The 25,931-nt window shown below is 37.4% G+C and overlaps 2 protein-coding genes across 3 annotated transcripts in view; one reads left to right on the plus strand and one right to left on the minus strand.

Moving 5' to 3' along the window:
* NUP62CL (nucleoporin 62 C-terminal like) overlaps positions 1 to 2,609 on the minus strand; it is a 75,498-nt gene extending 72,889 nt beyond the window's left edge. The window contains exon 1 of the mRNA XM_070462170.1: positions 2,530 to 2,609. The gene's annotated coding sequence lies outside the window, so the exon portion shown is untranslated. The remainder of the gene's footprint in view (positions 1 to 2,529) is intronic.
* Positions 2,610 to 2,806: 197 nt separating this feature from the next.
* DNAAF6 (dynein axonemal assembly factor 6) overlaps positions 2,807 to 25,931 on the plus strand; it is a 44,284-nt gene continuing 21,159 nt past the window's right edge. Inside the window, exons 1-5 of one of the 2 annotated variants that reach the window (XM_070462176.1) lie at positions 2,807 to 2,914; positions 9,060 to 9,212; positions 13,884 to 13,956; positions 16,336 to 16,441; positions 20,512 to 20,608. In XM_070462176.1, coding sequence (XP_070318277.1) covers positions 9,063 to 9,212; positions 13,884 to 13,956; positions 16,336 to 16,441; positions 20,512 to 20,608 — 426 coding nt within the window. In that variant the 5' untranslated portion in view covers positions 2,807 to 2,914; positions 9,060 to 9,062. The remainder of the gene's footprint in view (positions 2,915 to 9,059; positions 9,213 to 13,883; positions 13,957 to 16,335; positions 16,442 to 20,511; positions 20,609 to 25,931) is intronic. The other variant, XM_020880074.2, reaches the window with a different exon arrangement.

Genomic DNA, 25,931 nt, shown 5'->3' on the forward strand with positions numbered 1-25,931 from the left:
CCTGACCTACCTCCTGAGAAATCTGTGTGCAGGTCAAGAAGCAACAGTTAGAACTGGACATGGAACAACAGACTGGTTCCAAATTGGGAAAGGAGTACGTCAAGGCTGTATATTGTCACCCTGCTTATTTAACTTCTATGCAGAGTACATCATGAGAAATGCTGGGCTGGAGGAAGCACAAGCTGGAATCAAGACTGCCGGGAGAAATATCAATAGCCTCAGATATGCAGATGACACCACCCTTATGGCAGAAAGTGAAGAAGAACTAAAGAGCCTCTTGATGAAAGTGAAAGGGGAGAGTGAAAAAGTTGGCTTAAAACTCAACATTCAGAAAACTCAGATCATGATGTCCGGTCCCATGACTTCATGGCAAATAGATGGGGAAACAATGGAAACAGTGAGAGACTTTATTTTTTGGGGCTCCAAAATCACTGCAGATGGTGACTGCAGCCATGAAATTAAAAGACACTTGCTCCTTGGAAGAAAAGTTATGACCAACCTAGACAGCATATTAAAAAGCAGAGACATCACTTTGCCAACAAAGGTCTGTCTAGTCAAAGCTATGGTTTTTCCAGTAGTCATGTACGGATGTGAGAGTTGGACTATAAAGAAAGCTGAGTGCCGAAGAATTGATGCTTTTGAACTGTGGTGTTGGAGAAGACTCTTGAGTCCCTTGGACTGCAAGGAGATCCAACCAGTCCATCCTAAAGGAAATCAGTCCTGAATATTCATTGGAAGGACTGATGCTGAAGCTGAAACTCCAATACTTTGGCCACTTGATGGGAAGAACTGACTCATTTGAAAAGACCCTGATGCTGGGAAAGATTGAAGGTGGGAGGAGAAGGGGACGACAGAGGATGAGATAGATGCATGGCATCACTGACTGGATGGACATGAATTTGAATAATTTCCAAGTTCTGGGAGTTGCTGATGGACAGGGAAGTCTAGCGTGCTGCAGTCCATGGAGTAACAAAGAGTCAGACACGACTAAGCGACTGAACTGAACTGATGGATTCAACCTTGCAGGGGCAGAATGAAGAGACAGTTATAGCCCTAAACATAAATAGCATTTGTTTCCCAAGAAGAAAACTATTATTTATTAAATATTTGTGCATCTGGTACCTTGCCTAGAACTTTATATTTGCTATATGAACCACCTTTGGGGGGGAGCCCATCACAGAGGGACAGAACCAGTTCCTGTAGTAAGTTAGGGAAACTTGCATTTGTAACAAACATGCTAAGTGAATCCTAAACACACACGTTTGAAAACCAATGATCTAAGACCAGAGTTTTCAAACTGTGAATGGAAATTCATTAGTGGGTAGTGGTCCACATTTAAATATACATATTATATATATACACACATGTAAAATTGGAAGTTTCAGAGAATTATCCAGAATTCCACAACACGGGTCTCTTAACACCAGGCAGAAAGGGGGCGTGGGGAGAGCGTGTGAAACTGCAGCAAAATCTCCTCAGCCCCCAGGCCACCGAGCCTACCCTTCAGTCCCCCTGCTCAGGGTCAGCGGGAGAACAAGAAAGATAAAAGCAATCAAGAAAGAAGAGACAGCATAGCTTACATAACTTAAGCTCCACAAGTATCTGAGAGAAGTAATATTTAATACACTTCAACTCTGATCACCTACAGTAATAAAGGGAATTATGGTATAGGTAATTTGGCCAAAAAGCCAAAAGTTTAGCCAAAACTTAAATGTTCTACGTTTGCTTTTTGTATACTGTGGTAATAAGTAGAATAGACAAATTACTCAAGCTTTACTATTCCCTTCACCAGAGAGCAGAAAGAAGGAAAACAATTTAGTTAATTTATAACTGAATTCCAAGCCCTGGGAAACCAACAGTAACCATCCATTAAAGCCGCCCTATCTCTCCTTACTTACAACATACAAATACCGTATGAAGCGACCCACTAGCGAACACAGCCGATCGGTTCTGAACACTCCAAATATTTATTAAGCCAAACAAACCACAGGATTCTGGAGAAACGAGAGTCACAACGGACCCTCTAGAGGAAGGGCAAACACTCTGATAGTAAAGCAGTGACAAACCCGCGGAGCGCCTGCATTTCTCCACTCCAAGGAGGGAAACGCGGGGCACCGAGTCCGGCGACTTTCCCGGGAGTGGGACCAACACGTAGCTCCTGCCCTCTAGCCACACGGCAGCAGAAGAAGCGCTCCCCTTTGGGGCTCCGGATCCCGAAGCCTTGCACACCACAGGAGGGGCGGGGGGAACGCGATCCCACCCTACACACCCATACACACAAACACACAAACGGTAAGTCGGGATGTTAGCACAACACGCGTCTCTAACACCGGGCAGAAGGGGGGCGTGGAGAGCTTGAGTGAAGCCGCAGCAAAATCTCCTCAACCCCCGGGCCACCGAGCCCACCCTTCCATCCCCCTGCTCCAGATCGGCGGGAGAACAAGCAGTCCGACCTAGAATTCACGCTCAGGAAAAAAGGAACGAGGGTACTGGCTGATGCCCGGAACAAACGAAACCCCGCAAACTTACCCTGGTGGCACTTCGAAGTAAATCGTGAGGCGGCCGAGACTACGAGAGAGGCGGGGTCGGGGCCTTCCGGGGCCGGAAAAAAAACGGTCTCCACAGTGGCCGCGTCCCCTTCGGAGCGTAGCTCACTGAGACTGACGTTTAAAGGGGTCGACCTAGTTAATTAGAAAGGGCGGTCACGGACCCCAACTGGCACAGGCTCCGATTGGTTGATTCCCGTGAGGGTTCAAAGAAGACTCCTCTATGATTGGCGAGCAAAGTCAAGCGGGAACCCGGAGGTGGGGGTTGGGGGGAGTTGGGAAACAAAGTTGTTACCCAGGCAACAGAGCGACGCAGAGCTCTCCACTTTATTTTCGGAGCCAAGAGAGGCATCCCAAAAGTGACACAGGTGAGGAAACCTGACCCTTAGGAGGGGAAAAGAAAGGGTCCTCAGATATCTTAGCTATCTGAGAAACTAGGGAGGACTCTAAATACTAATGGCTCTGAGAGATACCCCGCAAACGCCACAAGTTGCAGATAGAATAGTCTTGTTCTAAATCCCGCAGCCTTTGGTGCTAGAAGCAGGATTCAGCTTTAACAAAACTCAGTCTATTAGAATATGAGTGAGATGAGCCAGTTTTACTAGACAAGGGATGGTTGCTTCTCGAATGTCAGAAGGCCGAAGTGAGCCCGTGACGCCTTACCCACGTCTTTAGGCACTCATACGCACTTAATCTGAGAGTATCGCTAATCTGAAAGTGAAAACTTTTTCGTTGTAGGTAGATCTGGGTGCTCCAAGTTGGAGCAGCCAGTGTACTTTCTGTTTTACACGTATAGGCATGATTTATCTTGGACCAGCATGCTTGGTTGCGATATATTTTTAGGGGGTATTTCGCTGTTCAGACTGTCCCTTGCTACGTGGACAATGCCCTGTGTGAGGGAATGTAAGTGCTGTGGCCTGAGAGCTCTGAGGGATGTTGGTCAGATCAGTTGAGTGAGAAGCGGTCAGACGACACTTGGGGGTCTGGAGCGTGGTGTGTAAAAGACTACTTGTACCTACCAAACCTGCTACTGACCAAGGGCTGATTGAGATAGTATTATATTGTTGTTGAACGGTTCGCATCAAAAGGTAACAGACTGTGACAGAAAATAAAATCTGAGTGAGGGTAGAGAATAAATAGAGTTTGAGCCGAGAGTTAGGGGTCATTTCTCCTAAGAGCTTTGATTCAGAACAGAGACTATTTCCTGAAGAAATGAATAAAACAGACCTGTTGACTTTGGGAGAAAATTTAAAAGTACTAAAGGACAATGAGCCATCTCAAGTTTTCAGATAAAGGTGGAGTATGGGAATGGGACAGAAACAACAAAAATTATTGGTGTTTTAAGTTTGGCTAAAATAAAAAATAATGGATATAGGAAATACTAAATCAAGGGGCTCATTTCTTGACCTTTACGTTTATGAAATATCCCAGGTACTTTCAAAAGTCATCTTTCATTAAATATTTTAACATTGTAATTAAAACTCTGTTAAGTCCCCATAGTTACTGATGACTTAGTACACTTGATGGCAGTGAAAGTTAGAGACCTAAAATAGGAAAATTATTCTTGGTATTTTAAAAACAAAGTCAAAATGAATTAGTTTTAATAGTCAGGGAAGGACTTCTCTGGTGGTTCAGTGGTTAAAATTCCATGCTCTCACGGAAGGGGTCACCAGTTCCATCACTGGTTGGGAAGTTCCTAAAGCATGCACATGCATGGTGCAGTCAAAAAAGAAGGAAAACGAAAATAGGGAAGCATTGATGTGTGTAGTTGTCAAAAATGCAAGGAAAAAAAAAACTCAGTTAACCAGTACATTATAATTTAACTCAGACATAGGCAGCGATGATGTTTACGTTTGTGTTTTTGGAAGAATTTTAATACAGGAATTGTTAAATAAGGCACTATGTAAATAAAGTTGCAGAAGATATGCCAATTTTAAGAGAGTAAATGAATTTTTAATACTTTCAAATCATTCAGCTGTAAACAGTCAGTACTCTACATGGGGATATGTGTTTACCTATTAACCAAGTTCCCAAATGATAATATTTGGTAAGCCTTTATTACTCTAATTTTATTTGCTATATAAACTTGATTCAATAAGATATCATTTCTTTTTGAATAGTGCATAATTCAGAGTTTTCACCTATTTAACCTAGACTTTCCTCCAGTTAGTTCAAGTCAGAGAGCCGTTCCTATTGACACTGTAAAAATAAAAAGAAATAAAAGGTAAAAATAAAAAGGAAGCATGATCCCAGTCCTCTTAACTACAGTCTGACTTAATCTCATGTTATTGATTTTATTGTTTCAGTACTATCAGTCTGGACTAATCCTAATTGATCTTGTTTAGTCCCTAAATGGCTCCAATATTTTGGTTAAAGAGCTGATCCTGAAGCATTTGCCCCTTTAGTACCAAGAGAGATTCCCCCCCTCCCCATTACCTGTGAAGGCCCTAAGGTTTCAAGTTGATGTGGGAAAAATGAAAGGTACTGTCTAGAAAACTCTGACACTGGAACTGGCCAGCAAAAGAGAGTGAGAGAAAACAAAAGGGGGGGGGGAGTCTAGAAAATTTATTTTCTATATAACCAAACCTCAAAGAAAACATTTAGCAATATATATTTTAAATGAAATTCCTACTTAAACTGGCCTTAGATTTATTCCTGGCCTGTTTAAGTGGCAATGTCAGAAAAATCAATGTACTCTCAGTACTGTAAGCAAAAGGAAGAATACATTCCAAAGTGCAAAGGCAGGAGATTATAGGGTATGTTTAATTAGAAGTTCAGTTTTTAACAGAATGCAGATTACATGTAGGAGAATAATAGGAGGGAAGGGCAGAAAATTAGGCTGGGGTTATATCCTGAAGGTCCTTGATTGCCAGGCTCAAAATGAACTTTATATCAAATTTACAAATAAAAGATAGTCCTACAAATAAATAACAGTGCATAACTCATAAAAAGGCATATTGCTCTAATTTTTCCAATGTGATCTATTTGTGTCAAATGAATTACAGTAGGTTTTTAGTAGTTTTAATGAATTATTCTTGATTTGTTAGACTTCTAAAAAAGCTAGTAGAATCTTCATTTTCATTGAACTTAGAATATAGTTTTCTAACAGTTCAAATTCTTGTTTTTCTCTTTAGACACTTTGAGTTCTTTGATTAATATTGCTGATTCTTTTGTTTGTTGGAATACAATATCCAGAAGCTTGTCATGGTTTATTATTTTGTGCTTATAGGTGATTATTATAGTTGCTATGGTAAAAATTATTTTTGCTGGCATACCAACTTTATTATGATATTTCCACTTCAATCTATCTAAGTATGAATCTATGCCATTCTATGACAGCATAATTTGGAATTTAAGAAGTCTGATTCCTAATATACTTCAGATATAAAAAGCATTATTATAAATTATTGTGATTTGTATTACATCCCAAGGAGTGGTATTCCCTTCAAAGCAGTCACTTTGGGAGACTATCCACTTATTATAATGCTGTTGTTATTGCTCAAATTACTTTTGAAAGTACTCTTAGAATCGCCTTAAGGCTTGTAGCTCATTCTTTTGAATATCCTCAAAGTATCAGATCTTCATAGTTTGAAAGTAGATGTGATATCTAGATATAGCTAGAAATCACTTGGACACAAATCTGATGTGTAATCAAACTGAGTGATACCATAATGACACCTGTTTTTTTGGTGATACATATGAAGGCAATTCCAAAATATTTTGAGCATTGATAGCATAATTTCCATCAATGTATAACCTTCCAAGATGACTAGGAAATCGACTTTTGTGTGAATTTAATCATGCTTTGTTCAGTATTCACCAACTGCTGACTACATGCTGGCTCTAGTTACTGAAGACACGCAACTTCCAGGTGTACCTTCCCATTACCCACACTGCTTTGTCTCTCACCAAATGAGAACAAGGCCAGAGGTACTTACCCACTGATGTGCATTTAGAATTAATCTGCTTTTCCTAAATACAGTATCCCGTGCATCTAATGAACCGCAGCTTTCCTTCATAACCTCTCCTGGCACATTAGAAAGCCTCTGATGGAGTGTCTGTTTCCTCTTCTCTTTTCTAGCTGTGATGTTGAACCCTACCATATTCTGAACCTTTCTCTGGCTGCCAGCTCCCACCTCAAGAACCCCACTCTGCCTCCTGTACCCCCACCTGTGGACCAGGGTCCTGCTCTACCTAAATAGACCTTGCTGTAACCATGGCTATTCAACCTTTCTGCTGAAACACTGTTCATGTCCTGAAACTCTCGCTGCCATGTCACTGCCAAGCTGATGAGCATGCATGAATAGCAGTTCTGATTGCTATCTCAGATGCTGTATTTGGGACTTCTGAATGCCTTTCTTCTGGGTTAGCTCTACTGGTTCCAGTTTCTTCCTCTCTCACCAGCCCACTGTTGATCTCTAACAGTCTTCATCATTGTGTACCTGTGTTGCTGGCCCTATGTACCAAATAATAATATTTTTAGAAAGCTTTTCATATTTTAGCAAACTCTTTCACCCACATTGCATAATATAGCCATCACAACAATACTGTGAGGTAGATAATGCTGGAATAATAAAGCAATTTCTGCTATATTTGTTTTTTAAAAGTCTCATTGTGCAATCTCAACTCAAAATACCACTCATATCATTGCATCTGATATCTGGACCCATTTTTTCCCTTTCATTGTCTAAGGTAGAAAATGTTTCAGTAAACTTTTTGCTTTTAATGTTAAGTAAATATTTAATGAACACATAATCAGCTAGGACTTTAAAAATATAAACAGGAGCCTCTTCATTTAATTTAATGTGTCAATTATTCATTCCCATAGCAGACTACCAGACCATACTGTGAGAGAAGATTGTTTTATTGCCTCTTATTTTACCTTTTCCAGTTTAATGAGTTTTCAGTGTAATGAGTTTTATCATTAAGTTATTTGACATCATTATTAGAAATGATATTCATGCCCAGCAAAATTAAATTTTTTAAGAACCAATAATAGCTAACATGTGTTGAGTACTTGCTATGTGCCAGGCACTTTTCCCAGCTCTTTTATGTGTATTAAGCTACGTAATGCTTGTAACAACCCTATGAAGTAGCATTATTATCATCCCCATTTTATAGATAAGGAAAATGAGGTATAGAGAGATTAAATGATGTGTCCAGGGTCGCAGAATAGGAAGTAAATGATAGATACATACCTAGGCAGCATGATTCCAGAGCCCTTACTCTTAACCACTGTGATATACTTGCCTCTATGTTAGATGTACAGAGTTATTTAACATTTGTTTCATACCCTTGACATCTCCAATAAACATTCAGATCGGTTTTCCTGTTAAAAAAGAAAGTCATAATAATGGTAAAACATAAGAGTAAAACAATAGATTTGTAAACTGCCATTACATGCAGATTGATTTTGACAGGAGATTGTACCAGCAGCCTTTTGAGAATCCTTTTATATTACTTTTCTATGCAGAGTGGAAACATTTTAATGGGTCATTTAATATAAGCACTAAAGAAATTTTTTCTATGAATTAATTTTATAGAATAATGTTTGAAAAATATCAGAAGTGTAGAAAAGATTCTTATTATATTTATGCCCGAATCACTAATAATAAGCCTAATTCTACAGTCTTTATTCAGGTTTTTCATTAGAGTCTGACACTTTCAAGATTTTTAAAAATCCTGAACTCCTACTCTAAATACAATAGTAGAGAGTATCTTAAAGACTGATGTCTTGTTGGTAGGAGTACAGGTATTTGTGATTTTCTTATTTCTACTTTTAATGTATTATTTCCTAAAATTTCCACAATAGACATATATAGTATCACTATTATAATCAAGAGAAAACAATTTGTTTCCATGAACTTTCACTAAAGTTAATGAACCAACTCACTAGAGGCCTCAAACAGCCGTATAATGTGAGACATCATCAAGGGTTGATTAAAATTTTAAATAACAGAAAGTACGGGGCTGCCTGAGGCAAAAGTGTGAAATGAATAACTTTCCTTGAGACATTCACCCCAGCAAACATCCTTTTCAGTTCACTAAATAGGATATACAGCTTAGACAGCATAAAAGAGACGAGGTAAAAAGGTAGTCTATATAAGTACATTTCTAAATAATGATGTGCATTCTACATGACACTGACATACCCTTTCTCTAGAGGTAGAGTTTAAGAACATGCATTTTTAGTTAACTCCCCAGTGATTCTTAAGCACACTAAAACCTGAGAACCACTACATAGGTGCTCAAGAAATGCTTGTTAGATTAAGCATGAAGTTTTAATAAAGCAAGCTGAATACTTCTGTCTACTTGCTGCCCTGTGAGTCTGTGAGTCTCTGTGAATCAGCACAATATATATATTTGAAGGAGTTTACAAGGATTTTCAAGGAGGAATAAGGGATCATGGAGCGACCCAGGGAAAGAAGGGAGATAGGACAATTTAGAAAAATCTTCATGTCTTAAATAAAATAGAAAACTAAAATACCTCTTTCTGATTATCTTCTTCCTCAGAATATGGAATCTGAAAATGCAGAAAGTGAAAATATGGAAACAAAAAATATGGAATTTGAAAATATGGAAATTGAAACAATTTCTTCAGTTTCAGCATTACAGGCTCTCTCTAAGCTACTTTATCCTGAAGAGGATGACTTTGAATCCGGACAGGTGGTTGTATACTTACAGCTGAATTAGTTCTGATCACACTAACTCGTGAAACTGTCTTTGAACAACTTGTTCCAACCTTGCTGTGGGAGCAGGGCTGTGTCATCTAATACATTCACAGGAGGTTGCAGGGCTCATTATGCATGAGAGTATAACCTCTAGTACATTTCTAGCAAACATAATTATATTTTTTCCAAGCTACCTGAACACTGAATAGGAAAATAGTTCTGTAACTATGGTAGCAATAGCCACATTTCAAAATGTTTGTCATTTATATTTGTGGCCAGAGAATGCTTGACAACCAATGCAAAGAGTGGTAGCTAAGATTTTTAAGCCTAGACAATATTTCTATAAAACAAATAAGTTTAATTATGCAGTATTAATTAAGCCTCCAAAACCCTTAATTTTTTTTATTTGTCTACACATGAAAGCAGAACAGAAAATATTTTGAGCCAAATAATGGGACAAACTAGCTTCAGCCTATTAAAATTGGCTTCCGGCTGCATGCTCAGATAGAGCTGTGGAATCTAGTTAGCCAAATAGCATTTGGGGTCAGGAAAGGGAACCTCGGGGAGTCTTGCAGTAGCAAGATGGGCTTCATTTTGGGTAGGAGAGTTGCATGAATTGACCTTTGACTTTTTCACACTCACTGCCAGTATGCTTAGAATACTCAAAATACTTCCGTGTAACCCCTTGCTCTCCATTCTCCATCTCCGTGGACATTAGCAAACTTTGACTATCAGACTGGCAATGTGAAGAAGGCACACAAAATTTGTTTGAAGGCAGAAATCTCCTAGTATAGCGGAATATATCAATTTGCTTTAAATTATTTTAATGTTCTTTGTTATCATGGTCAGTTTACCATGATTAAACCATCTCCCATGAACATATCAATTTTCTCCTCCCCATATTCTTTTTTTCCCATAGTGTGGAAAAACAAGTAGTATAATCTAAATAGGCAGCCAATTCAGTGGTTCAAGTTGACACTGGATTGAGCTTCTACCCTCCAGGAAGAAGTTAGGTGGAACAGGGCAAGTAAGACTTGCAGATGGAAATTAAATTTGTAGAGGAGGGGAACTAAATTGGCTTGGAGCCAGTTTACTTACTGGCTTTACTTCTTACTAAAAACCAAGAAGTTTTAGTCAGGGAAAATCCTTAGTAGAGGCCAAAGAAAGAAAAATCATCTCATTAGTAACAGCATTGAAGATATACAACAAATAAGACACAGAAGAAAAAGTTAAGAGCAATATACCAATAAGTTGGGAAGGCAAACTCATTTTTGCTACCTTAGCTGAAATAGAGTGGTACATCCTGGGAAAGGTAAGGTTGTGCCATATAGAAAAAGTATAGTCAGTGCTTGAGAAATAGTGATCTTGAATAAAGTGAGATGGAACTTTTAACTGGAACAGATTCAGAGATAAGAATTTATTCTGGTTACAAAGCCTGTTTCCTTTGGCATTTATGCATGGTGATGTTTATTTGTAACTAGAGGCGTTTTCAGGGGAAAGATGAGTGCCTATGAGAATAAAGAGACTAGAATCATTTTACCAAATTATACAATTTATAGAGGAAAATTGCTATAATAATGTACAATTCTGTATATCTGGGTTATAAGCAATATTTTAGATAATTGGTCATTCAGACACCACAGTACAGATATTATTAGAGGATATAGAATTGGAGTATCAGAACAGTGGGAGAATAATTAATGTTTCTAATGAACTATTAAATTTTCCAGGAGAGAAATGGCTCTTCATTTTTTAACATGCATTAATCTTGGGAACTGCAGAATGATTACAAGAGTGATGTGTTTTTGAAAATACACTTACTGTAAACAGCATTTAGAACTGTTGCATACACATTGGTTTATTTACACTATCCTCACCATGAATTGTTAAGAATATAGGAGATTGGGAAAGAATATGTTTATTATCTTTTAAACTCACAAGGGATTTTTAAGACCTTGGGAAATAAAGTTCACCACTTTGCACAGGGATGTTCTAACTCTCTTACATATTGCAGGGTGGCATAAATTACAATGATAAATTGCTCAGATAATTGGGTGTAGATTCATGGTAGAGGCTGAAATGATAATCTTATAGAAACAATTGCCAGATGGTTTTACTGTTTTTTATTATCCTGATCCATCTTTTCACATGAAAATTTTATTTTTAATTATTTTTATTATGTTAATCAACTTAAACTCCCCCTCTGTTCTGATATACTGATCCAATCATCAGTGTTCATAGAGGGCATACCAGTTTTTGTCAGGAATGTTCAAGTGTTTATTTCTATGGACTTTTATTTGCTATGGAAGGAAGCACTCAACAAAAGAGACGCTCATGTTCCAAAAAATCCTTTACCCTGATTGACTGTTAGTATTATTAGTATTCTGCCTGATTAATAACTTAAGAAAAGCACTGCAATTTTATATGACTTCAGTGATTTAAAAGAAAAAAATGTACAGAATATTATCTTGGGAGTTGCACATTAAAATGCCTGTAACACCTTAAGGGCTTCCCTGGTGGCTCAGTAGTAAAGAATCTGCCTGCAATGCAGGAGACACAAGAGATGTGGGTTCAATCCCTGGGTCAGGAAGATCCCCTGGAGGAGGAAATGGCAACCTACTCCAGTATTCTTGCCTGGAGAATCCCATGGACAGAGCCTGGCGGGCTACAGTCCATGGGGTCGCAAAAGAGTCAGACACAATTTAGCAACTAAACAACAACACCTTAACCACAGACATAGCACTTTTGAAGCAACTTTCTGGAAAAGAATAGTTACTGCCTAAGAAACTGTTGAAATGTTATAGATTAATTTATAACTAATAACCTACAGCTGTTGTAATAATTTAGCATAATAAAGACAGGTGAGATTTTCCACCAACTTTCAAGGACAGACCCTATTTCTCTTGTCCAAACAGGACATTTTAACTTTTGTACTTGTCTGAAATCTTGGGAGATAAGGGCAGGATCCTGGAAAGGGAGAGTTAGAGGCGCTGGTTGGCCAGGGCCAACTGATAAGACGTTTTCACTGCCAGCAAGGGAGTGAATTGGAGCTAGAGAATCTGACATCAGATTAGTAAAAAATTGGGATTTTCTTGAAATACTGAAGAACTCCTGAGAGGGACCAATGAAGTGGTTGCCAGTATATTGAAGGTGTAATGTGTGTTATGGCAAATAAATGGGGAAATAATGGAAACAGTGAGAGACGTTATGTTTTGGGGCTCCAAATCACTGCAGATGGTGACTGAAGCCATGAAATTAAAAGATGATTGCTCCTTGGAAGAAAAGCTATAACCAACCTAGACAGCATATTAAAAAGCAGAGACATTACTTTGCCAACAAAGATCCATCTAGTCAAAGCTATGGTTTTTCCAGTAGCCATGTATGGATGTGAGAGTTGGACTATAAAGAAAGCTGAGTGCCAAAAAATTGATGCTTTTGAACTGTGGTGTTGGAGAAGACTTTTGAGAGTCCCTTGGACTGCAAGAAGATCCAACCAGTCCATCCTAAAGGAAATCAGTCCTGAATATTCATTGGAAGGACTGATGCTGAAGCTGAAACTCCAATACTTTGGCCACTTGATGTGAAGAACTGACTCATTGGAAAAGACCCTGATGCTGGGAAAGATTGAAGGCGGGAGGAGAAGGGGATGACAGAGGATGAGATGGTTGGATGGCATCACCAACTGATGGACATGAGTTTGAATAAGCTCTGGGAGTTGGTGACAGACAGGGAAGCCTGGCGTGCTGCAGTCCATGGGGTCGCAAAGAGTCAGACACGACTGAGTGACTGAACTGAACTGAATGTGTGTTATACTTAGTTGAAAAAAGAAAACTATTCTGCTGGTGAGCCAGAGGCAGTCCTGTAAGCTGTGTGTTGGGGGGTATGTATGCTTGTGCAGAAGATGGCAAAGTAAATCTGAATTTGCATGAAGACTGAAGTGGTTCATCATGTGTTTGACACTGTTACTTTGGGGTTGCTGTTTAAATTCACTCATTTAGTGTCATGAGGTGGTGAGACGAGTATTTCATACCCACGGTGGAAAGAAGTAAAAGCTATTAAGACTTTTAAATGAGTTGTTTGATATCTAAATAGTTCGACTCTATTTAGTTGTTTGTTTTCATTTCTATAAAACTTACCCATCCCTTGGGGAATACATGTAAATCCATGGCTAATTCATTTCAATGTATGACAAAAACCACTACAATGTTGTAAAGTAAATAGCCTCCAACTAATAAAAATAAATGGAAAAAAAAAAAACTTACCCATCCTTCTGTTCCCCATCTAACTACGACCAGACAACTGCCAAAATCCAAAATCCATGTTCTTATACTAATGCTTGGTTATAATCTTCAAAGAGATGAATGTGGCTCATTCCCCTATCCCCAGAAATACATGATTCACTGGGTTGGAACTGGGGATTTAGTCTGATCAAAGATCAATTCTGCCTTACGGTCTGTTAAACCAAATGCTTTTTTAAAGGACAAGGAAAACACATTCAAAATAATACTTGACATCTGTCTCATAGTTGTGTAACAACAATGGATAATTAAACTGAGTAGCTCAATGAAATTGTACCTGGAAAACTTATCAAATTTAAAGTATTACTGGTCATATAAGTTATACAAGTAGTAATTATAGAACATTGGACTTTTTTCTTCTCCTCCAGTCAAATAGTTCATCAACAATGGGAGCCATGGGACCTGGAAATATTGGACCGCCAAAAAGAGAAGAGCTTAAAGGTAAGTTATACTATAAGAAGTATAGCATATAGATCAATATAATCAGTATACTCTCTTCTTTGGGAGCAAAATTATAGGGAGAGTAATGCTAACACTAGCACTTACCAAAGATGAACTCAAATAATTGTGGGGATGATGAACAGCTATTTACATATAACGATGCAGTTTTTACTCTATGTTGCAGGTAAGTTGTTTTTCTAGTAATTGAAGTTAATTTGCCTTGAGTTATTCACATTTTGGGGCATATTTCCTGACATGGAAAAACAAGAAAGTCTATGTGTTTAGAGAACATTTTTTGTTATTATTTAGGGTCTAGTTAATGGCAACCCACTCCAGTATTCTTGCCTGGAAAATCTCATGAACAGAGGAGCCTGGTGGGCTGCAGTCCATGGGATTGCAAAGAGTTGGGCATGACTGAGCAACTAACACTTACTTACCAAGATGCTTAGCCTCTTCACCTTCTATGCTGCTGTATTCTGGCAGTTTCACAGAATTCATTCATTAATTCATTAAATAAATATTCGTTGAGAGCCTATTATGTACCAAGTAGTATGGTCATCTCTGAGACTACAATGGAGATCAAAATAGAGTCATTGCCCCCTTTGAACTAATAGTCTTCTGGAAAACACAATAAAACAAATAACTACAAGATTTCATCTAATGTTAAAAAACATAAATTAAGGCCCTTGGGGTGAATTATAAAGTCATGGGTCCAATAAACTAGAATAAATATTTTTTGGATGTTTTACTTGTGTTTTGGCTTGTTCACTTTCACAGAGTTGAACATTTTACACAACTATAAAAATCTAGAAAGTTCTAATTCTATTGGTCGTGATCACAGTTACCAGAGGGTGGACTGGGAAAGGAAATGAAGTACTTAGGTAATTGTGAAAATTTTTGTCTGGAAAAATGTTTAAAATAATGACTAAAATGATGTCTGAGTGGACAATTTTAAAATTTCGGTAGTTATTATTCTACATACTCAAGAGTATATTTGCCTTATTCAAGAGATATTCACTTCATAGACTAGTTCAAATTTGGATGTATTTCTGTGCTGCCTATATTTCTTATAATGTTATGTCTAGTAATCCCGAAATTCTGAGAACAATAAGTCATACATAAAACTTTATATATAAAATTGTAATTATGCTTTACAAAGCCCATGTTAGATAGACACAGGTCATTTCAAAAGAACTGGCAGAATTGCAAACCTGACAATCAGGTACATTTCTGGGAATGCTTGAAAGACGCAAAATACTGTTCTGCACCTAATGTGGGTTGCCATTTGCTGCCCCAATAGTTGGAACAAATTCAAGCTAAGATTTTGCATGCTTATTTACTTTTAAACATTCGAATATGACATGTAGAAACCCAGGCACATGCTCAGTTTGACATAAAAGACAAGTAAGAGAGATTTTCTTTAGAGCTCATGTCTACATGAGGATAATACTGAATTAAAAATTATCATCGTCTCAACTGTTTTCAATTTCTTTCACTGATAGAATTTTTAAAGAATTATGTCAGGCTTGCATGGAGAAGGTATTGAAGGGCTTTTATATAATAAAACTTCAGTTCAGTCACTCAGTTGTGTCTGACTCTTTGTGACTCCATGGACTGCAGCATGCCAGGCTTCCCTGTCCATCACCAACTCTGGAGCTTGCTCAAACTCATGTCCATTGAGTTGGTGATGCCATCCAACCATCTCATCCTCTGTTGTCCCCTTCTCCTGCCTTCAATAATATAGCTTAGTACAAGATAAAATATTTCTACCCAAATCATCTTGGTTGCATGTTTGATTCATTCTTTGATGTAAAAATATTTTACGTATGATCCTATTTGTTTCTGAAAAACAGTGTAATATTTCTTTGCACATATGCTGTGCAATATATTCTATATATATATATATTTTATATATAATATATATTTTATATTCAATGTTATTTTATGTACAAAATATTTATATATCATATGTTTTATATGTGTATATACACATATATGTGTGTATATATATATTTGTAGATATAGATATGCACACATGTACAGAGAGAGACTAGGAAGATATATACCAAAATGCTATCATTGACTATCTATGACTGGTTGGATTGTAGATTATTTTATTTTCTTCTTTTTTGCTTATGTATCTTTTCCAAATTTTCTACATGTATTATTACAACTCTTCAATGTATTGGTTGTGTGTTAATTAAAAACTTTAAGTCAATTGTTACTAATTTAGCTTCCTTTGACCAAAAAACAAGCTAGCGATTACAAATAGAAAATGTTTCACTTCAGTGATCCCAAACTTAATGTAAAGAAAGACAGGAAGAATTTCAAGGGGTAAAAGGGGCAAGAGCTTCAGCTTTATCTCCCCTTTCTTCACAGTCATCCCTCAAACTAGTAGTGAAAATTGTGAGGAAATCTGGAATCCAGAGGAAGTTTCAGAAGGAGCAGAGCATCACGATACGTGGGATGTTAGAGACACACCAGAGTAAGTCAAATGAAGTCAGGAACATGTTTGGGAGTTTAAGTTAGAAGTGTCATCTAACAGTGTTCTATTTTTGATAAGATTCACAAAGTAATTTCTACCACTTAAAAGATAAAACTGTGGTGACACACAGAAAGCATGTGTAATTGATTATTTTTTTTCCTTCTAGAGCAGAAATGAATAATAAAACCTAATACCTTTCTTTCAGTTATTATCTAGCAAAAGATGAAAAATACAGTCACTTCCATTATAAATTTATATTTAGTATCATTTAGTTGTACAGTGTGTAAGTGCCAGTGGGTAAAACCAGCCCGTTAAATTACAAGCATTCACACAAACTAAATTGTTATGCCATGTTTTTGTGTCAAAGACCTGCTTTTAATTACTCAGTGTTCCATAATCTGAGTAAAATACTATGTTCTCCCACCAATTATCTGCTGTTACCTGGACTTATTTACTACTTATTTTAGTATGGTGTTTAGTATATTTTGCAGGCAGGATTAAAGGCTTGCTTTCTAGCCTTTTCAATAGGAATCATAAATATGAATTTTAGAATTATCACAAAAAGCCTTGCATACTAATAAATGAAATCACTCATTTTTTTAAGAATTAAAGTATGTTTACATACAACATTGGAATTAATGATTAAATACACTAAGCTTTAAATATATGTATTTTAAAAAAAAATCTTGGTTGAATATTTAGAATAGCTTGAAAAACAAAGGCAATACTTATTGAATTATAATGTACTTTAGAATTTATTGAAAACTTCCATGGTAAGTGATCTGAGAAATTTTCTAATTCCAACTGTAAAACTGTGCCCAATATTAAAAAAAAAAACTATGCTTCTATCTTCTACCTCAGTTCTGAAAATAGAAGCAGTGGGAGGCTGCAGATAATTAACTGGAAAAAAGTAGTCAACTTTCAAATAAACAATGTTTAAAAAAAAAAGTAAACCTCATAAATAGAGAAATCAAATGGGATTTTAAAACATTTCTGTTTGCATCTTAAATATCAAGGGAGTGAATCCCAGGTTATGTTTATACAGTGCCCACACATTCCTGTGAAAGGTAAGAATTAAATCATTCATTTGTCACATAGTTTCAGTTCAGTTCAGTTCAGTCACTCAGTTCTGTCTGACTCTTTGCGACCCCATGAACCGCAGCTCTCCAGGCCTCCCTGTCCATCACCAACTCCTGGAGTTTACTCAAACTCATGTCCATCGAGTTGGTGATGCCATCCAGCCATCTCATCCTCTGTCGTCCTCTTCTCCTCCTGCCCCCAGTCCCTCCCAGCATCAGGGTCTTTTCCAATGAGTCAACTCTTTGCATGAGGTGACCAAAATATTAGAGTTTCCGCTTCAGCATCAGTCCTTCCAATGAACACCCAGGACTGATCTCCTTTGGGATGGACTGGTTGGATTTCCTTGCAGTCCGAGGGACTCTCAAGAGTCTTCTCCAACACCACAGTTCAAAAGCATCAATTTTTTGGCACTCAGCTTTCTTCACAGTCCAGCTCTCACATCCATACATGACCACTGGAAAAACCATAGCCTTGACTAGACAGACCTTTGTTGGCAAAGTAATGTCTCTGCTTTTTAGTATGCTATCTAGGTTGGTCATAACTTTCCTTCCAAGGAGTAAGCATCTTTTAATTTCATGGCTGCAATCACCATCTGCAGTGATTTTGGAGCCCAAAAAAATAAAGTCTGACACTGTTTCCACTGTTTCCCCATCTATTTGCCATGAAGTGATGGGACCAGATGCCATGATCTTAGTTTTCTGAATGTTGAGCTTTAAGCCAACTTTTTCACTCTCCTCTTTCACTTTCATCAAGAGGCTTTTTAGTTCCTCTTCACTCTCTGCCATAAGGGTGGTGTCATCTGCATATCTGAGGTTATTGATATTTCTCCCAACAATCTTGATTCTAGCTTGTGCTTCTTCCAGCCCAGCGTTTCTCATGATGTACTCTGCATAGAAGTTAAACAAGCAGAGTGACAATATACAGCCTTGACGTACTCCTTTTCCTATTTGGAACCAGTCTGTTGCTCCATGTTCAGTTCTAACTGTTGCTTCCTGACCTGAATATAGGTTTCTCAAGAGGCAGGTCAGGTGGTCTGGTATTCCCATCTCTTTCAGAATTTTCCACAGTTTATTGTGATCCACACAGTCAAAGGCTTTGGCATAGTTAATAAAGCAGAAATAGATGTTTTTCTGGGAACTCTCTTGCTTTTTTGATGATCCAGCAGATGTTGACAATTTGATCTCTGGTTCCTCTGCCTTTTCTAAAACCAGCTTGAACATCTGAAGTTCATGGTTCATGTATTGCTGAAGCCTGGCTTGGAGAATTTTGAGCATTACTTTACTAGCATGTGAGATGAGTCATATAGTTTAGTGAATGTCAAACAGCCATCTATGACAAGCTCCAAATCTGAGTAAATTTTTGCTTTTCATCTTGATGTTTGATGTTCTGTCGAAAGAATATCCCTCAAAACTTCAAATGAACAAGAACTCCAGTCAGGATATGAAGAAAACTGCTTTACAAGATTTTTTAATCTTTATTTTCTATCTTATGCAAATACATTTCAAAATGTCCTAATTGATAAAGAACAAAATGGATAGAGAATTGGAACAGGCAGATCACAAAAGAAGAATCACAAGTTACCAAATAAAAATAGTAAGGAGCTGAGCTAAGTCACTGACCTTAGAGAGAAATATAAGGGTCTTTATCTGAGAGATATTTGAAGGAAGATTTGGCATTTGATTAGATATGATGAATAAGAGGAAAGCATCAAAGATGGTGCTGAGATTACTCGCTTGGGTGACTGAGTGAAGAGTGAAGCCATTAACTGCAATTGGGAATGTAGTGAAGTAGAAGCAGTGGGAGTTTGACTTTGGGTGTGTGGATTGTGAGGTGCCGTGGGACCTTCAGGCAAATATATATAGAAGGCAGTTGGAAAATTGCATCTGGAGATGAGGGGAAGGGCAACAGCTAGAGCAATCCATGTGGGAGTCCAGGGCATGTAGATCAATATCTTTCTGTTTTGTTTTAACCTGGCTTCACCTGTGTAAATACCTGGGAGCTGTTATAGTCTATTAAGAAAAAAAGTGTTCCATCTCAAAATGCTGTTTACTGTTAGTCCTGTTCCAGCTCAGAGAAATCGCTCTTTCATTCTTGGGTATTCTGGTTCACAAGTGATCAGAAGTTCAGTGTTGTCTTTTAGTTTTTCTATCCAGAGATTTGCCATTTCTTCATTAGAGTAGAATTAAAAAGACAAGATTATTTGTAAATGTTTACTTACTTCATTCCATCTAAAAAGATAGGGTTCATTTATGGCTGGGTTTCTGTAAACCACTGTATCCCTAGGGTCCCAAATTTGGGGCCTAGGAAAGATTTGTGGATTGTCTTGTGTGAGGTAAAATACCGGGAAAATCATTCCTTGAACTAAGGATTCTATAGATTCTAAACACTATAGTTGTAGCTATGCTGTCTACATGATCAGTATTTCTACTGTAGAATTTTTGAGGTGGAAAAGACAATAGAGATCATTTAGTTCAAACCTACCCCTTTCCATAAATTGTACAAATTCAGAAGCTGAGACCACATGAGTTTGGGATTTGACCAAGATCACACAGCTAATGACAGAAAGAGTACTAAACCTGGATTTTTCTCACTCTACTCTGTGGCTTAAATTTGGCAGAAGGTTTCTTTCTGTCCATGAAACCCTGGATTATGGGTCCACTATTCTTCTGAGCCATTGTTTTCCAGGAAAGAACCTTCTTTTTTTCTTCTACTTTTACTGTTTGTATAGCTCTGAAACAGTTAAGTTTTATTTTTAGACAATTAAGTATATACAACGTAAATCCTGCTTTACAGTTTTAGGTATTTTTGACTAAATTTCTGACTTCTATTTTCTTTAAGTTATGCTACATGCCTGAAAAATTGAAAGCGCTTTACTTATTTTGTCCTTTTATTTTTTGTAATAACATTTCCTCATAAGTTTCTAGTTTTCTGCTCTGTGACCGGATATTGCTCTTTCATTTGAGTCTCTATATCACTGGCTTTTTTTTCAGATATGAAATTGTATTCAAACAGCAGGTGGGAACAGAAGATATGTTCCTAGGATTGACCAGAAAGGATGCGTCAACTGCATGTTGCAAGGATCTGGTGGTAAGCCTCTCCCCTCTTCCCCATTTTCCATATGACCATTATAGTTAAAATGACTGTTATGCAAGGCTGTAAGCCCTTTAAAAATAGTGGTTGCTATGTTTGAGGCACTAAGAGAATAATAGAATAGACTGTTTGTTTAAAATTGGTAAACATGTACAAAATAAAATAAGTTTACACATGTGGATAAGATTTACAAATAAATAGAATCATATGATGTAACACACTATTTCTAGCCTAATAACACCACCCAATCTGCACTGAATTTTCTTTCATCCTAGTTCTGTCCTATCCATACCATCTGATTGGTTATTAATTTCTGATGAGTTGACAGTCAATCAGAATGAAATATTTCCTCCCCTGAATCTGGCTTATCTCTTTTATCTGTATCTTTTAATGACTCAGCTTACATTAGGAAATGTAAAAGGGGATTTTTTTCCCCTTAAACTTTGGATCTGAACTACCGATTTAACACTCTAAAAAGACATCCAATGAAACTGGAGCCCATTATACAGAGTGAAGTAAGCCAGAAAGATAAAGACCAATACAGTATACTAACGCATATATATGGAATTTAAAAAGATGGTAATGATAACCCTATATGCAGGACAGAAAAAGAGACACAGATGTATAGAACAGACTTTTGGACTCTGTGGGAGAAGGCGAGGGTGGGATGATCTGAGAGAATAGCATTGAAACATGTATATTATCAAGTGTGAAACAGATCGCTAGTCCAGGTTGGATGCATGAGACAAGTGCTCAGGGCTAGTGCACTGGGAAGACCAAGAGGGATGGGACGGGGAGGGAAGTGGGAGGGGGGATCAGGATGGGGAACACATGTAAATCCATGGCTGATTCATGTCAATGTATGGCAAAAACCATTACAATTAAAAAAAAAAAAAAGACATCCAAAATGTTGCTTGGCTCCCTTCTGAATGACGTACAGCATGTTGGAGAGCATCCTTTTGCCAAGCAAACAATGTTTGTTTCTGTGTAACAATAGCGATACCAGTGATATCAGTGAGACTACCTTACTGGATCTAACAAAGAGTGTGAAATGCAACTCACTTTGGCAATATACACTAGTAATTCTGGTGTTTGGTGCTGGGAGTTTATTTTTTGAGATTAGAGGCTGTGCATCTGTATTTTCCCATCCCTCTCTTAGAATACTCTATGACATAGAATACTGAGGTGCCCATAGGAGATGCTTAATATTTTTCCTTAAGCAACTGGTAAATGGATTCTCTTTTGCATAAATTTCAGGTTTTCTCTTATTAACAAAATCTAAAACATTCAATTGGATCAAATAACATAATGGGAATAGTATCTTTAAGGACCTCAGGAGATTTTTCAAACTCTAATGAGTTAGGTTTCAAGTGATCTTGAAGTAATTAGCCCCAGAGTTTTACCAGTAATATTCAAATTTCTCTCTCTTAAATGACTATAAGATTATGTTTTTGATGTTTGATATTGTGAATTACTGTAGACTCTAAAGAAATTTTAAGCCTTAAATAAATAAAACTGTTGTGAGCCTTTGCATTTCTCTCATGAAAATTACTACTAGCATTAATAATAAAGGTATTCTGAGTGAAGATTCTTGGAAACTAAATCACACCTCAGAATAGGAGTGTATAGTTTATCTGAAACAGGTATGTACAGAAAAAGACTTGATCTCCCCCTCTAATGATCTGATAATTGATTGGAGAAATAAAACTAGCATAAATTAACTCTTTATTATTAACAATTATGCTCTGTGTTGATGATTGTAATTTTATCAGGAGTTCAGAAGGTTTGGATAAGACATGAACACCTTTGAAGCCAGAGACAAATGAAATATTTGTTCATGCTATGGCACTTCACCACATGTATAGCATTCTTTTTATTCATACATTCAATCTTTAAATACTTACTGAATACTACTGCTTATTAGGCACTGTCCTTAAGTATTAGGGATACAAAGACAAATAATAAACAGTCAATTACCATCAGGAAATTTACAGTTAAGGGGATGGAAACCTAATAAATCACTGTAGTTCAGTGTGGTAAGTATATATTTAGAGGCATATACCAGGTATGTGGTGACAAAGTAGAGAGGGATCAACGCTGGGTGGATAGGATTTCTCCAGTGGACAACATTCCAAGAAGAGCATTCCAAACAGAAGTAAGAGCACATGGCAAGGTATCCAGGCATGCAATAGCATGGCCTATTTGGGTAAGCATTGAGTGTAAGCAAGAATAAAGAATAATTTGGACAGTGGTGTACTGGTAAGCTGTCTCTCAAAAAAGAAAAAAAAAACAACAACTTAGCTTGAATTTTATGATGACATCCATTGTTATTACTTAGCCCCACTGGGAAGGCTCCGACTGCAGAGGTTGATAACCTCATCTCAAATATTTCTTGCACAAATTTTAAGCTTAAGTATTTTAAGCTTAGTTTTAAGCTTTAAGTATTTCTGTTAATAATATGGTATTTTCTCAACTCTAAGACATCATCAAATTGTAGATAATGCCATTTGTTTAGTAACAAAGGAAAAATAGGTACACTACCACATTGAATACAAACATTGATTATGTGATTCATCCCAATAACAGAAACATAAAAATGTGAGGAAAATAGCACCTTAGAATTAGCTAAATATGATGTTTGGGGCCTGGATCTGATCTCTATGTAACAATCAGACACAGAGACTTTAAGAAGAAGGCCTATGCTAAAGCTGAGGAAGGTACTGGGTTGTCCAAAAAGTTCGTTCGTGTTTTCCATCACATCTTGCAGACAAACCTGAATGAACTTTTTTGCCAACCCAATAATAGGACCATAAACAACCTATTTAAATACAAGGACTGATTTGGGGTTTAAAAATTTATAAGAACCACCTTTCCTTTACCCTCTCCAGACTCCAAATAAGAAAGCAAGATTTATGAGTTCTAAATCAAAGAGTGAGTCCTAAACAAAAATCAGAGTTAGGAATATGTATGTTTTCAGCAAACCCTCTATCCTTTCCTTCTAACCCCAACCAGAGAGTTCCGTTATCCATATTATGCCTGCTGCTCCAATTCTGAGTTTGTAGCTACCAAGTTTCCCTTGCCTTAATCTATATTTAGGCATCTTATTTTTAAATAAAAATTATGTGTATTTAAAGCATATAATATGTTGATTTGATATACACAGACATAGTGAAATGATTCCTACAGTCAAGCTAATTAACATACTATCTCCTTGCCTACCATTTGTGTGTGTGTGTGTGTGTGTGTGTGTGGTGAGAGCACCTTAAGTCTACTCTCTTAGCAATTTCCCAGTATTCAGCACAGCATTATCAACTACTATTATCATGCTGTACATTAATTTTAAAGCTAGAACTAGGCCAGTGGTTTGCATGTTTGTTTTGTTTTGGGTTGCTAACCCTTTTCTTCAAGCAAAATTCTATGAGAAAGCCAAACATATAAAACAAATACTGCTGCCTTAGTTTAAAAGGTACTATCATCCATGACACAGCTCCTAGGAGAAAAATTTGGGCTCTTTGGAACACAGTTTGAAAGATGTTGATTTAGGATTTCCTCCTTATATTACAGGTGAGAAAATAAGGTCAAGCTTACAAGGTCTCTTATACTAACACAAGAGAGTCTAGAGGGCCTTTTCTCCTAGATGGCATGCATGTTTTTCTTTAATCCTCATGAGTAGAATCCTTTTATTTTATCTTAAATCATATTTTGTCTTTTATCTTCTATACTCTCCATTCCTCCCCACAAGACTTCTACTATAATGGATTTGATACATATCATTTAATACATATTTATCATTGTTTTCTGTAATTTTTAAAATTCGACACATACTTATTGAGCATTTACTGTAGGCCAGACACTTGACATACAGTGTTGAACAAAATAGATATAAGGTTCTCCTTCTCTCCAGGTGATTACTGTTAAGAGATCAAACAGTCCATAAGCAGCACAGATTTTCATAGGTCCATCCAATAAGGAAATAAGCCCCAAAGGATATAGTTTATGATTTACACAAATGGCATAAGCAGAATTAGCATGGTGTCAGATCCCCATGTCCTTTTGCCCCACAGGATGACAGTGAACTACAGGAGACAGATGACAGGTAACATGAATAGTGAGACACTCTTGCTGAAGAACCAACTCTAGACTGCAACTAAGCTGTTTTATGGCCTGCATCTATACCCAGGGAAAGGGAGGTGGAAAGTCCTTTGCTTTGTTGGAACCTCATGATAGCCTCCTGCAAGATAGGGTGCTTCCAACAAAGTAGAAAGACAGATAAGAAACAGCCTTGAAAAACCTCCTTACAAGACCGCGTGTCTTCTCACGCTCCAAGAGAATTACAGGATGTTCTGCCAAGACCTCCGGCAGACTGCAGCTGAGCCTTGCCTACATGGCCTCCGTGAATAGTGGAAGATTGCCAGAGTGCCATAGTGGAGCCATTTCCATACATTTACAGTCCATAAATAAAAGTTTTTATCCTGATTGTTTTCACTTAACGTGATATAATAACAACAAACAATTGATATAATGCTTACTATGTGCCAGGCATTTCCCTAAGAACTTTGCACATAGTTATTCATTAATCTCCACACCAAAACTCGATGAAATAAGTGCTATTATTCCTGTTTTACAAATACAGTTCCTGAAGCACAAGGAAGTTAAGTAACTTGCTTAAGGTCATGCATTTAGACTGGCAGAACTACAATTTGAACCTAGGCCCAGCTTGAATTTGATAGATGTGTATGCAAAGTGATCTGGGTACAAAAAAGAGGAAACTCAGGTAGACTTCACAATACAGGTAGCATCTGATGACATTTGAGGGACATAATGGTTTTCCAGGTTGGAAAAGCTGTCTAAGAAGTGTAAATAGGGTGAACAAAGGCGTAGTGCTGTGAAAGTATAATATACAATGTATTTTGAGAACTATTTGTAATGGTCTTCGAACCCCAGAATTCTTTGGCATGGAGTAATAAGACAGAATACCCAGCTAAGAGCTAGTTGTAAAAGTCTTTGAATATCATACCATTATGTTACAGACTGAATTTTGTCCCCCTCAATTTGTATCTTGAAACCCTAACTCCCAACGTGATGGTATTCAGAGATAGAACCTTTGGCAGGTAACTAGGTTTAGATGAGGTCACATGGGTAGTGCCGTCATGATGATATTAGTGCCCTTATATCAGAGACACCAGAGTGCTTTCTCTGCTTGCTTTCTATCCCTGCCATGTGAGCATAATGAAAAGGTAGCCATCTATAAGCCAGAAAGAGCTTTCACCAGAGGCCAATCATGCTGGCATGCCTGGCATATTCAGACTTCCAGTCTATA

The sequence above is a fragment of the Odocoileus virginianus genome, unplaced genomic scaffold, assembly GCF_023699985.2.
Source record: "Odocoileus virginianus isolate 20LAN1187 ecotype Illinois unplaced genomic scaffold, Ovbor_1.2 Unplaced_Scaffold_1, whole genome shotgun sequence".
Lineage (NCBI taxonomy): Eukaryota > Metazoa > Chordata > Mammalia > Artiodactyla > Cervidae > Odocoileus > Odocoileus virginianus.